The 12,403-nt window shown below is 28.3% G+C and overlaps 2 protein-coding genes across 4 annotated transcripts; one reads left to right on the top strand and one right to left on the bottom strand.

The window, feature by feature from the left end:
- Window positions 1-4,417: 4,417 nt before the first annotated feature.
- LOC113551787 (high mobility group protein B2-like) lies at window positions 4,418-6,574 on the bottom strand. Of its 2 annotated transcripts, none has more exons than XM_026954270.1 (4): window positions 6,367-6,574; window positions 5,193-5,255; window positions 4,953-5,105; window positions 4,418-4,891 (listed from the first exon to the last, which is right to left on the bottom strand). In XM_026954270.1, exons 2-4 carry the CDS (start codon window positions 5,253-5,255, stop codon window positions 4,781-4,783), a joined length of 327 nt encoding a protein of 108 aa, XP_026810071.1. In that variant the 5' UTR covers window positions 6,367-6,574; the 3' UTR covers window positions 4,418-4,780. The 2 variants fall into 2 exon arrangements, with proteins under 2 accessions (XP_026810071.1, XP_026810072.1); XM_026954271.1 differs by lacking the exon at window positions 6,367-6,574 and adding an exon at window positions 5,654-5,805.
- Window positions 6,575-6,730: 156 nt separating this feature from the next.
- On the top strand, window positions 6,731-11,487 carry LOC113555256 (coatomer subunit gamma-2). Of its 2 annotated transcripts, none has more exons than XM_026959660.1 (17): window positions 6,731-7,021; window positions 7,349-7,476; window positions 7,547-7,654; window positions 7,718-7,837; window positions 7,906-8,078; window positions 8,145-8,274; window positions 8,351-8,596; window positions 8,655-8,858; window positions 8,920-9,079; window positions 9,432-9,540; window positions 9,601-9,844; window positions 9,919-10,075; window positions 10,294-10,460; window positions 10,519-10,693; window positions 10,747-10,838; window positions 10,923-11,169; window positions 11,231-11,487. In XM_026959660.1, the coding sequence occupies exons 1-17, from the start codon at window positions 6,985-6,987 to the stop codon at window positions 11,362-11,364; spliced, it is 2,631 nt and encodes an 876-aa protein (XP_026815461.1). In that variant the 5' UTR covers window positions 6,731-6,984; the 3' UTR covers window positions 11,365-11,487. The 2 variants fall into 2 exon arrangements, with proteins under 2 accessions (XP_026815461.1, XP_026815460.1); XM_026959659.1 differs by having other exon boundaries at window positions 6,731-7,027.
- Window positions 11,488-12,403: the final 916 nt, after the last annotated feature.

The raw sequence follows: 12,403 nt of genomic DNA, 5'->3' as shown, positions 1-12,403 counted from the left end.
TAGCTCGTTATTTCTTTTTCACTAAATGCATATTACATTAATTAATACATACTTTTTATTTTTATTTATTTTCAAGGAGATAATGGGCCCAACTAAACGTGTTCGTGTGGGGGCCCATGAATTCATGTACTCTAGGTATACATACAAACAATTAAGTTACTTATTAGACATTTTTTAATATGTGTAAATTTTAATATTATTTAATTAATTTGTTAATTATTACTTACTTATCAAAGGTAAAAATAAAAATTTGTATTAAAATGATACTCATAGTATTTTGTATCTTATGACTTATGAAGAATAAAAATAGAATTAACCAACTAGGTATTTAATATTTTTAATTAAATCTTATTATTTTAAAAAGCTGGGAATAGCTGGTACTAAATGTTGAAGGGCAAAGTTTAACATTTATCATTTTGCTTTATACAATTTATTTTATTTTGTTTAAATCATTGACATCAATTTCTGCATTATTTTTATAAAAATATTTGTGGTTATTTACGTTTAAAAGTTTAAAACCAAAACATGAAAATTATCCTAAACTCTAGAGTTATGAAATATGATTTATTAAACTAACAGTCAGCATTGGCGAACTGCTGCCCGATTCCGGACCGAGGAAGGCAGAAAACTGAAACATCAAAATATCTTATTGGTGTAGATTGTGTAATTCATTTATTATATAGAATTGACAAAGATTTTTTTTTGTCTATATCTAGGCATCATTTATTTATTAATTCATCCATCTAGACTCCAAAAAAAATTATTTGGGTTAAATTATCTAGTTATCGGTAGTTAAAATGTAGCATCCATAAACTGTGGTGCCGAAGTCCAAAATTTTTCCTATGACATTATACACCTCTACATAAAATGTTGACACCCACCTAGGTTAGGTTAAGTGGCGGGCCACGATCCTACTTGAAAATGTCTGGCCCTACCACTAGCCTAATCCTAGACATTATAGTATATATATTCATTTTTAATTTTTTTTAGCCCTAACTAGGAAAAAATCTTGACGCGGCGCCGCCACTGGTTAGGTAATACGGAATTGCTTTCTGGATCAAATAAAGTGTATGAAATGGTTCCCAAATAAAATTACTTTCCAGTATATGTACAAATCAATAATCTTATTTTATTTTACCAAGTTTTTACGATGTCTGGGAAAGTTTATAAATATAATTTTATATCTTGTTGTATCTAGTAGTAATTGTTAAATTCCACCACAGAACAATTAGTTAATTTTTATTATTGTCTATTGATTCAAGGAAAAAATATTATTATTGACCCATATATATGTATGTAGCATTAGACAAACAGTCCGTTGTAAAAAAGTCCGGATTCAGTTTTTGTAGTCGGACAAAAGGTCCTACAATTATTAATTAATATTTATTTAAAAATTTAAAAATGGTTGTGCACATATTATATTATTATATTTTCGTATAACTAACAAAAATATAACGGAAATCCACTATAGCTAAGTATCTACAGTAATGAAAAATTTATATTTTTTTATATTATATACAATTTACGATTATTTAATGTAATAAACATTCCAAAATTTGTATCGTTGATTTACTTAGACTGCAATTATTATTTTTATTTTTAAGTTTCGTATATTTGGTATTATTTAATGTGGAAAATTATTATTATAAAAATTATAATTTTTTTTTAATAATAATATAGTATTAGTATGGCGATAGCCCAATAAGTTATAGGGATAAATCTATTCTGGCAGAGTTTACATGCAGGATAATCGAATTGCACTTTTTACCTAAATAAATGGTCGAATTGTACTTATTAAAAGAGGTATAATGATCATTGATCAATGATCGATCATGCAACCGGGTTACAAGCAAATGTTCTAAGAATAATGTTAATTTAAACTTTGTAAAATACTAATTTCCTTTTCCGCTTAAAATACAATCATTGGCATACTAATTTTTATATTTTTTAAACTTTTAATTGTATATAATATCGTGTGTATTACAAGTAGGTAGCTAATATATTACATACTATAATAGTATGGTACCAAGTTATGAATACCTAAATGTATAATTTCAATTTTGTTTTTATTGTTTAATAAATTAAACGTTAATTTAATTTATTTTAATCTTGTATATGTCTATTGTAGTATTATATCAAATTAGCTTATTGTAACAGCCGTGTACAAATTGTAAAATATTCTTTAAAGGTTAATTTAAGTTTAGCGAATAGATAATGGCTTTATTATGTTTCTTATAACTGTTAGGATTTAACAAAATTTTAAATTCTGATCAAAGCAATTATAAATGAAAATATTTATAATTTTGCAGTTATAGTTGTAGTAGCTGTACGCATTGTTTGTTTATTGAGTACACGATTTATAGTAAATAAAATCTTTCGATCTTTGATTATAGTTTTTGATAGTAAATTGTCGAAATTAATAAAAATAATTTTTAAATAATAGGAATTTTTACGGAAAACAATTATGAAAAATATCGACTATTATTTTTTTGTAATTCAAAAAAAAAAAATTACCCTAGAAACTTAAAATTATGTTAAATATTTATCAAGCATTTACTAGATATGATCTTATTTTCAAAATATTTTGGCTATTTTTATGCTATGATAGATTTATAGAAAAATATTTTAAATCTTAAGTTTTTTTTTTCTGTTTAATAGTAGGTATGATAAAAATTTTGAGTTTTGGCTATTAAAACTTGAAAATTTAATTTAAAGTTTCTTCAGAGGTTTTTCTAGCCTAAAATACCATAGTAATTCTTTTTCATAATTTAAACTGAACATTTTTTACAAAGTTCATAAAAATCTCTAATATTTTTAAATTATTTTATAGTTATAAATTTATAACATTTTTAATTTAAATTTCAAAACTTAAGTTTGTATAGAAATTTAAAAAAAATAGGGTTTAACAACAATTTAATAAAATTAAGTTCAATTTTTGACAATATTGGATATTCAACCGTGTAGGTAATAATAATTCTTAATTTATTTGTTATTATTCCAAAAAATGTTATTGTATTGAAACATATCACTAATTACATAAATTATTATTAAATTATTGTCTATACTCTATACTAAAATATGTTTTTATAATGTATTATGTATATATACTTATTTTAAACTATATTGCCTATATTTATATAAATTTATACTGTGTTTACCAATTTAGATAACACTGAATTTCTCATCACCAATTATATAGGAATAAATCGAATTCTTTTTTTTAAAAGCAAGTGATGGTATATAAATACACATTTTCAGATAAATTTCAAATTTTCAATATTTCGATACGTGCATGCGCAATACAAGTTGATTTTTTTAAAGTCATTTTGACCTAATAATCATGGCTCTAAAACCAAAATTGACTGAATAAGGGCCATTTCAATTTTAATAAATAATATATTTTTACTATTCATTAAAATGCATAAAACCATTTATAATTATTTATTATTGGTTAATTTTTGAATTCGTTATCCATTTTTTATTAATCAAGGTCTAAAAAAATTCAAAAAGTAACTAATAATATAAAATTTATATTATACTCTTAAATGATAATTTATAATATAAATTATCATTTAAGAGTAATTGACATATTTACAAATATGATTATATTGTATGTATGTTGCACAAGTGATTTTATTTTTTGAACGTAAATAATTACTCATTATTTAAAAAAAACTATACAATTTTTTAAATTATCAACAACTTTAAGTTTAAGCTTTTTCTATAGCCATGAGGTAGAAATTGTTGAAGTATAGAAGATAAGTTTTAAGACTTCTTGAAGAGAAAGTGATACAATTAACCTTATTGATATTGTTGGAAAAACGCAAAATTCTAAGTTTTAGAAATATTCTTGAATAATTCGGTCATCAATTCTCATACAAAATATATATATATATATATATATATCAATTAATAAGTCATGTATAAATAACAGAATATTGTAATTATGATTTGAAACAGAACCCAGAATCTAGATATCAACCACAATTCAGCTTTTATTTAGCATCTCAATGACATTTAAGGTGTATTGTATGCAATTTATTGACATTGAGACAATTTGCTTCTTGATATATTCATACGTTGTACACATAATATTTTTAATTACCTATGGTTCTTATTAAAACTTACTCAGTAGTCAGTGTCAATAAAAATTATAAAACAATATTTTACATGATTTTAAAATCATCAGCTGTTATTTTATAACTATAGTTTAATTATTTTTAGGACTAATGTCTAATGATGATAAAAATATTCGAAATATTTATTCAATTGTATAGTTCCAAAATTAACTTATGTCCTCCATTTTGAACTAAACTGATAAAACCGTAACTGAATAAAAAAGTTGTAAGTTTTAATAACATTTTACATAGGTATAATTACTAAAAATATATCTGACCACCAAAATAAAAATAAACAATTATCCAAGTACTTTTATATTTTAATAATAAAGATACAATTCAGATATTATAAATTAGTAAAAAAGTTTGTTTACAAATTAATGGTACAAAATAAAAAAGAAATCCATTTAGGAAATGAGTTCTTAAGTATAATTAGACGTTACAAATTATTAATTAATTAATATAGTAATGTATAACAATACTAACTTAATCGAAGTTTTAATTTAAATGAGTTGCTATAGGCTACAAATACTGGGCATACAGTTGTAAAATTAGGTACTTAATCTAGGCAAAAAAAATGTAAATTTGTTTTGATGCAATCTAAATTAAGGACACACTGCACACGGAACACACAATTGTTGAGATTAATCCTAAGTAGTGTTTTATTCGTCATCTTCGTCTTCATTTTCTTCTTTGCTGTCTTCTTCTTCAGCAGATTCCTCTTTTTCTTTTTTGTCACTCTTCTTTGGGCGACCACGTTTACCAGTCTTGCTCTACAAAAGAAAAATAATAAATAAATTATACAGCTACTACAGTAAAATATTAGTAGTATACCTTAGGCTTATCGGTTTTTTTTCCACCGGAAGCTCCAGACTTTGGTGGACGACCTCTACCTCTTTTTGCTGGAACATCTTCGTCCTTTTTTACAGCATCTTTGTCTTTCTTTTCAACTTCACGTGCACGCTTTTTGGGTTCTTTAACAGAATCCTAAAGAATAAACAAATAAAAACAATTTTAAGTATTACATGAATTTAATAAAATTAAAAAACAAATTTAATACAATAAGATAATTACCTCGGACTTATCTTTTGCAGGACGTCCACGCCTCTTTTCAACTACAGCCTCTGAATCAGACATCTAGAAATGAAATAATCCATCTTATTAGTTATACTAAATAGTTATCGAGTGATAAAAAAAAAAAAATTGCTAATAGAAATACAACCTGCGACTGTTTTATTTAATATGTAATTATTTTTAAATTTTTATTTTGTTATCATCATAATATAGTATTTAAGTCACCAAATAAAAAAAAAATTGTTCCTATTTAGATAGTAGGTATTCAATAAAAAAAAGATTGAAACTAACAATTTAATTTTTGCAACCATGAAAAATTACTTAAAAAAAATGAAAAAGAAATATAATAAAAAATCTGGGGTAGTCATTATGCCTCAAATACACAATAAATGTATATTGATCAAAGGCGTCATAAATCTAATTAAAAATTCATAAAACAATAATAATAATAAAAATAATACCTGGGTTGTGTGGAATAAAACGACAGAACGAACGAAAATAATAAGAATAGAAATAAAATTAAAAACATAAACACAAAACAACAAAATGGAAAAGAACTCCTATGAATGGAAAATGCGCACCACTTCCCGCACAAATGCACAATGTAACACACACTCCAAGCATTGGTGGCATCGTAGAGGGGGTTGTTTTATTTATTTTCGTTTAACGTTTTTTCCAGGACCGACCAATGAGAGACCGCATAGAAATCGGTTCATTATTGTTTAGCGTGCACGCGGGACTAACGAATCGAGTAAATCGGGATTCGATATGGAAATGAAATAGAAAAATGAACCCCGACAAAAAGACGCGAGTTACCGTGAGTGGTAAGGGAAGCATAATTCTTAAAACGTCAGAAATCGATAAGGAAATCGATTACTTTGGCGGACTACACCACCACAGCGGGGCACCATTGCTTGTTTAATTATGCGCGTCCCAAAATACGCTGAACAGGCGGCGATCAAAATCTCATTAAACGTGAGGCGAAAATGAGTAGAGAACGAGCGGGCGTTGGGCGCGCAACGGCGTCGTTACCCGCCATTATTCGCGCGCGCGGCACAGCGATTATCGATCGGATTCCGCGCGCCGGTCCCGCCGACAGATAATAATAATAATAAAAAAATTTAAAACAAACGTCGATTTGTTAATTTTTTTTAATTTTATAATAAATACTCACTGCGTTGTCTGTTGGTTTGAGCGGAAAGTAACGAGAAATTCAGCCGGAACGGTGAAGAAATCAGTGCGGGACGACTGGAAACGGATATCTGACGACACTAAAACTAGGGGCCAAGCGCTCGGCAAAACGGTCCGCGGCGAAATAATAACAAAATAAATAAATAAATATAAATGCTGTGCGCTCAACGGTTCGAAAACAACATGTCGACTGTTGACAACAAAAACGCGGCGCGCCATTGGCCGACAGGCCGCCGTGTCCGTTGCGCCGGTAATCCGTTGCTACGTTCTTACAAGTAAACACTAGCCGCCGTTCTGACAGTCACGATAAGTGATAACGAGTGATTACTGATAAGGACTGAGGCTTTTTCGCGAGTGACGTGTGTGACGTGTCTCTAGTTCTCTGCGCCCGTAATCCGTATTACAATTGTAATTTTTACTTACATTATTATTCAAATTTCCGCGACTGACCCGACGGAAAATTAGGCGATCGTGATTACCAAATAGAACGATAATATAATCTAAATTTATAACCCGTCGACGATACGCAGTTGGTCTGGCCGTCATCCGTTCCGATTCGTTGTACCATTACACTGGGGACCGTTTTGCCGAGCATACCCCAATGGCGTTCAAACGGGACAAGAAAGAAGAAGAAGACGGTAATGGTTTGTTTCCATTCTGCGCCCAAAGTCTTGTATCTATCTTACACTACACCATTCACTGTCTTCGTATTTAAGGCCCCGTGCTATAATTATATTTATTTTTTCCCTACCGTTTACCGTGCGTTACCTACATTTATATATGTTGTTAAAGTGTAAACAAACTGTTAATCTACTACGGCTCTTCCCACATCATGTCATGTGTATTTTTTTCATCTTTTCTTCAAAATAATTCTTGACTGTATAATTCTTCTCTGTTGTCCATCTTTTAAAATCAATATTCTCTAACAATCATGTTCAAACGTAAAAGTAAATGTGTTTTTAAAGGAGGCAATCCATATCAGAACCTTGAAAAAACCAGTGTTCTCCAGGAAGCAAGGACGTTCAATGACACCCCTGTTAATCCAAGAAAATGTACACACATCCTCACCAAAATATTGTATATGATAAACCAGGTATGTTTATGTTTATGTTGGTCTTCTCTTATGATTAAATTTTGTTTTAAAATTAAACATGAAATTTAAGGGTGAACAACTTGGAACAGCTGAAGCAACTGAAACATTCTTTGCTATGACCAAACTTTTTCAATCACGTGATATTATATTAAGAAGAATGGTTTATCTTGGAATTAAGGTTGAACTTTATAAATAATTTTGTTTGAACTAATAAATGTAATATTTGTTTAATTATTCTTAGGAATTAAGTGAAATAGCAGAAGATGTAATTATTGTAACTTCAAGTTTAACTAAAGATATGACTGGAAAAGAAGATACATATAGGGCAGCAGCTATTAGAGCTTTGTGCAGTATTACTGATGTATGTATAGTAAATATAATAATATACTATATTGAAACATTTTATTGTATTGTTTATTTTCTATTAAGGTGTCCATGTTACAAACAATTGAACGTTATATGAAACAAGCAATTGTTGACAAAAATCCTGGTATTAGTAGTGCTGCTTTAGTGAGTTGTTTACATTTGTGTAAAAATACATCGGCTACCGATATTGTCAAACGTTCACTGAATGAAATTCAAGAGGCTTTAAATTCTGACAAGTATATTGATTTTACATAATTGTACTTTTATTTTATTTATTTACTTAATCAATCCTTTCATTACAGTGTAATGGTACAATACCATGCATTAGGACTATTGTTCCACATTAGGAAAACAGATCGTTTAGCTGTCACAAAGTTAGTGGCTAAACTTACAAAAATAAATATGAAATCACCATTTGCTGTTTGCATGTTGGTAGGTAGTTTATAGATAATTATAGTCTGTTATTTTATTTCTGTGAAATATTAAAATTATTATTTGGAATTTTCAGATACGAATGGCATGTAAACTATTAGAAGAAGAAACTATTCCACGATCCGAATCTCCATTGTTTGAGTTTGTGGAGTCTTGTATTCGTCATAAATCAGAAACCGTTGTATATGAAGCTGCACATGCAATTGTACATTTGAGTGGTACTGGAGCTAGGCATTTGGCACCAGCTGTGTCTGTATTACAATTATTCTGCTCATCCGCTAAACCAACACTTCGGTTTGCTGCAGTCCGAACACTTAACAAAGTTTGTAAAATTATTTTAATAAATAGATTAATTATTTATATTATATATTTAATTTAAGGTTGCAATGGAACATCCAAGTACAGTGACTGCTTGTAATTTGGATCTTGAAAACTTAATTAGCGATTCTAATCGCTCAGTAGCCACTTTAGCTATAACAACGCTGTTAAAAACTGGCGCTGAAGCTTCAGTGGATCGTTTGATGAAACAAATTGCAACATTTGTTAATGAAATTTCTGACGAGTTTAAAATTGTTGTTGTTCAGGTAATAATTATTAGTTTCATAACATAAGAGATATTTTTAATAAAAAATATTGAATGTCCAGGCTATAAGGGCATTATGTTCAAAATTTCCTCGTAAACACACGGTTTTAATGAACTTTTTGTCTGGTATGCTAAGAGAAGAAGGTGGACTCGAATACAAAGCATCTATAGCTGATACAATTATAGCAATTATAGAAGAAAATCCTGAAGCAAAAGAGATTGGTTGGTTGGCTAGATTATGCTTTTTAAAATATTTACATAATATTTATAAAATATTAGATTGATGTTAACTAAATTCAAGTTAAAAAATGTATTTAATAGTGACCAGTTTTTATTGGCTGGTGATCAAACAACAGCAATTATTTGTCTATACTACTATAGTATACTGAGTCAACCATCTATAAGTCTACTGTGTTAGGAGTCATACTTTTGTGTATTAGATGGCCGCAAATTACATTTTTTAACTTGAATAAAATATTAGTATAGATAATTAGTTTCAATTCAAATCTCTATATTATTTGAATTAATTTTTCTATTCAAGCTATAAATTATCTAAATATTTTTATTTGATTAGGGTTAGCACACCTCTGTGAGTTTATTGAAGATTGTGAACATACTAGTTTAACAGTTCGTATATTACATTTATTGGGCAAAGAAGGACCTCGCACAAAACAACCATCAAGGTATTTTTATAAAAATATTATCAATAATTATAATATATTTAATAAAATAATTAATTTCAGGTTTATAAGGTTTATTTATAATAGAGTGATATTAGAAGGTGCTGTTGTAAGAGCTGCAGCAGTTGGAGCCATGGCTAAATATGCTGCTAACTGCGCAATGCTTCACGATAGTATAAAAGTACTCTTGAAGAGATGTTGCCTAGATGTTGATGATGAAGTTAGGGATAGAGCAACATTTTATAGTCAATTATTGAGTTCCAATAATCGTCAATTAATCACTGATTACTTGTCTGAACCCATGCATGTAATATTTACAACTAAAACTTTAATACATTTTTTTATTGACTTATTAAACTTAAAAAAAAAAAAATTGATTAGGTATCATTGCCAGTTTTGGAAAAGACTTGTCAAGATTATGTTTCAAATCCCACTAAAGAACGTATAAATCTTAATGAATTACCAGTTGATATAGTAGTTAAAAATGTTTCTCAAGAACCAACCAGGAAACAGAATGTTGATAATGCTGTCAAACCAGGTAAATTCCATCATAATATCAAAATAATATATAATAAATTCAAACATAATTAGGAAGTAAATTATGAAATTTAGGTTTAAATTTTGCTCTCATAATTAATTTCAAAATATAATTTTGTTATTTATTAAATATCATTATGCCACTAGTTTCTCTCTGAAATACATTTTTAGTTTCATAAATATGATTAAAAATATTTGTTTTTGCTCATTCAAATTTAGTTGAAGTAATTGTTGAAAATGTGGACGGGCAAAAATTGCCTAGCTTGATTGGTTTGGATGCTGGTAAACTTTTCTGTTCCTCTGAACCTTCCATGTTGACTGAACCAGAAACTGAGTATGTTGTGCGGTGTATTAAACATATATTTAATCATCATTTGGTTCTTCAAGTATGTATAGTGATATTTTACTTTTTGTTATTGAAAAATTAATATATGACATTTTTAGTTTGAAATCACCAACACATTAGATGACCAAATTTTAGAAGATATTTCTGTGGGATTGGATGTTAGTGAAGGTTTTCAGTATTTAAATGAATTTAAATGTCCTTCAATAAAATATCAAGAAACTGGCAACGTTTATGTTTATTTAAAATTTCCAGATGATTCAGTTGATGCTATTGGTAAATTTTTATAAATTTTATGTATTATGTGAATCAATTTTTTTTTATTTTAGCAAGTTTTACGGCCAAAATGAAATTTGTTGTTAAGGACTGTGATCCCTTGACTGGCGAAGTTCAAGATGATGGCTATCAAGAAGACTATAGGGTATGTGTACATTTATTATAGTATTTCATAGTGTACAATGTTTTAATATTAGAATTGGTATTATATGTTTTTTTTCTATTATAGCTAGAAGATGTTGAAATGACTCTAAAAGATCAAATGTTAAAAGTAAAAGTAGGAAATTGGGACTCTTTATGGGAAGAAGCCAAGAGTGTTTGTTTTGAAGTACAAGAAACTTTTGCATTGCCATTAACTTCTGGAGGTTTATCAGATACAGTCAGTCAAATTATATCATTCCTTGGAATGGCTGCTTCTAACAATTCCGAAAATGTACACCCCCCAAATAAATCGTCACATGTAGTGAATTTAGCTGGTAAGTTATTTTTAATTATATAAATTAACTTGCTTATTTAAATTATTAATTCATTTATCAGGTATGATGCGAGGAAACTGTAAAGTTCTTGCACAGGCAAAATTAGCATTATCTGAAAATAGTGTTACCATTCAACTTACTGTGCGTTCGATGGATGAAAGAGTGGCTGAACTGGTTGTGTCAACACTCGATTAATTGTTAATATTATATTATTCTACATGTATATTATAAAAAAAATAAGAGTTTTTGGGTACTGAAACCCACTTTATACATTTTTATTAGTTATATATCATTTTACACTTATAATTTTCATAGTATATGCATACCAATATATGTATTTTATTATTATAATTTTTAATAAGTTATTAAATATAACTTATTAGTAGTATTTTAACAGCAATGACTTATATTTTTATTAATTCTTTCATTTTTTTATGAAAAAAAATTAAGCATAATGATATTTTATCAAAACTATAATTTTATCATAACATAAAAGGTGTACTAATAGAAGTGTCTTGCAAATAGTCACATAATGGTATAGGTATGTAAGTAAATTTATTATAGTAACTACTAGCAATACATTTTTGTTTTAGTTTTCCAAACACTCGATAGCTTGGTTACAATTGATAAGTAAGAACATCTTAATACATGTATTATTTAAAATATACTATACACCAGGGGTGGCCAAACCACGGCTCGCATCATACACTTTTGCGGCTCGCATCTTATTAAAAAATTTTTACAAAAAACATTTTTTAATATGAATTTATATATATTAATGACCTTTTTTTTTTATTTTATTTTTCTACATTTTGGCTCTTCTATATTTATTAATATATTTGGTGGATCGCGAGTGGCTTCTCGCTGGCCACCCCTGCTACACTGTATATTATACTTAACATCAAGATAACCCTCGAATACTTGTAACCTAAATACATATTATATAGGTAATGACAGGTCGACACATCGTTAACGGAACGAATATATTATTAATTATGTTTGTGAATTTGGCCATTTAGGATTAGAATACACCATCTGGTTGAAGTTCTCACCGATTGAGTGTCACTATATGGAACGACTGTTCACCGTATTTAAATGTAATTATAAACCGATGCTTGTAAACTTGTTGCTTTTGAAAAACTTACGAGTTAACCATTTAGAGAGTCGAGTGTAGTGACCATATTATAGACGCGTCATGGCGTCGGCGAAATTGCTATCATAATTGATTGTCATA

Source organism: Rhopalosiphum maidis, chromosome 2, assembly GCF_003676215.2.
Source record: "Rhopalosiphum maidis isolate BTI-1 chromosome 2, ASM367621v3, whole genome shotgun sequence".
Classification (NCBI taxonomy): Eukaryota; Metazoa; Arthropoda; class Insecta; order Hemiptera; family Aphididae; genus Rhopalosiphum; species Rhopalosiphum maidis.
The sequence above is the reverse complement of the archived record's forward strand: the minus strand, read 5'-3'. Positions and strand labels throughout refer to the sequence as shown.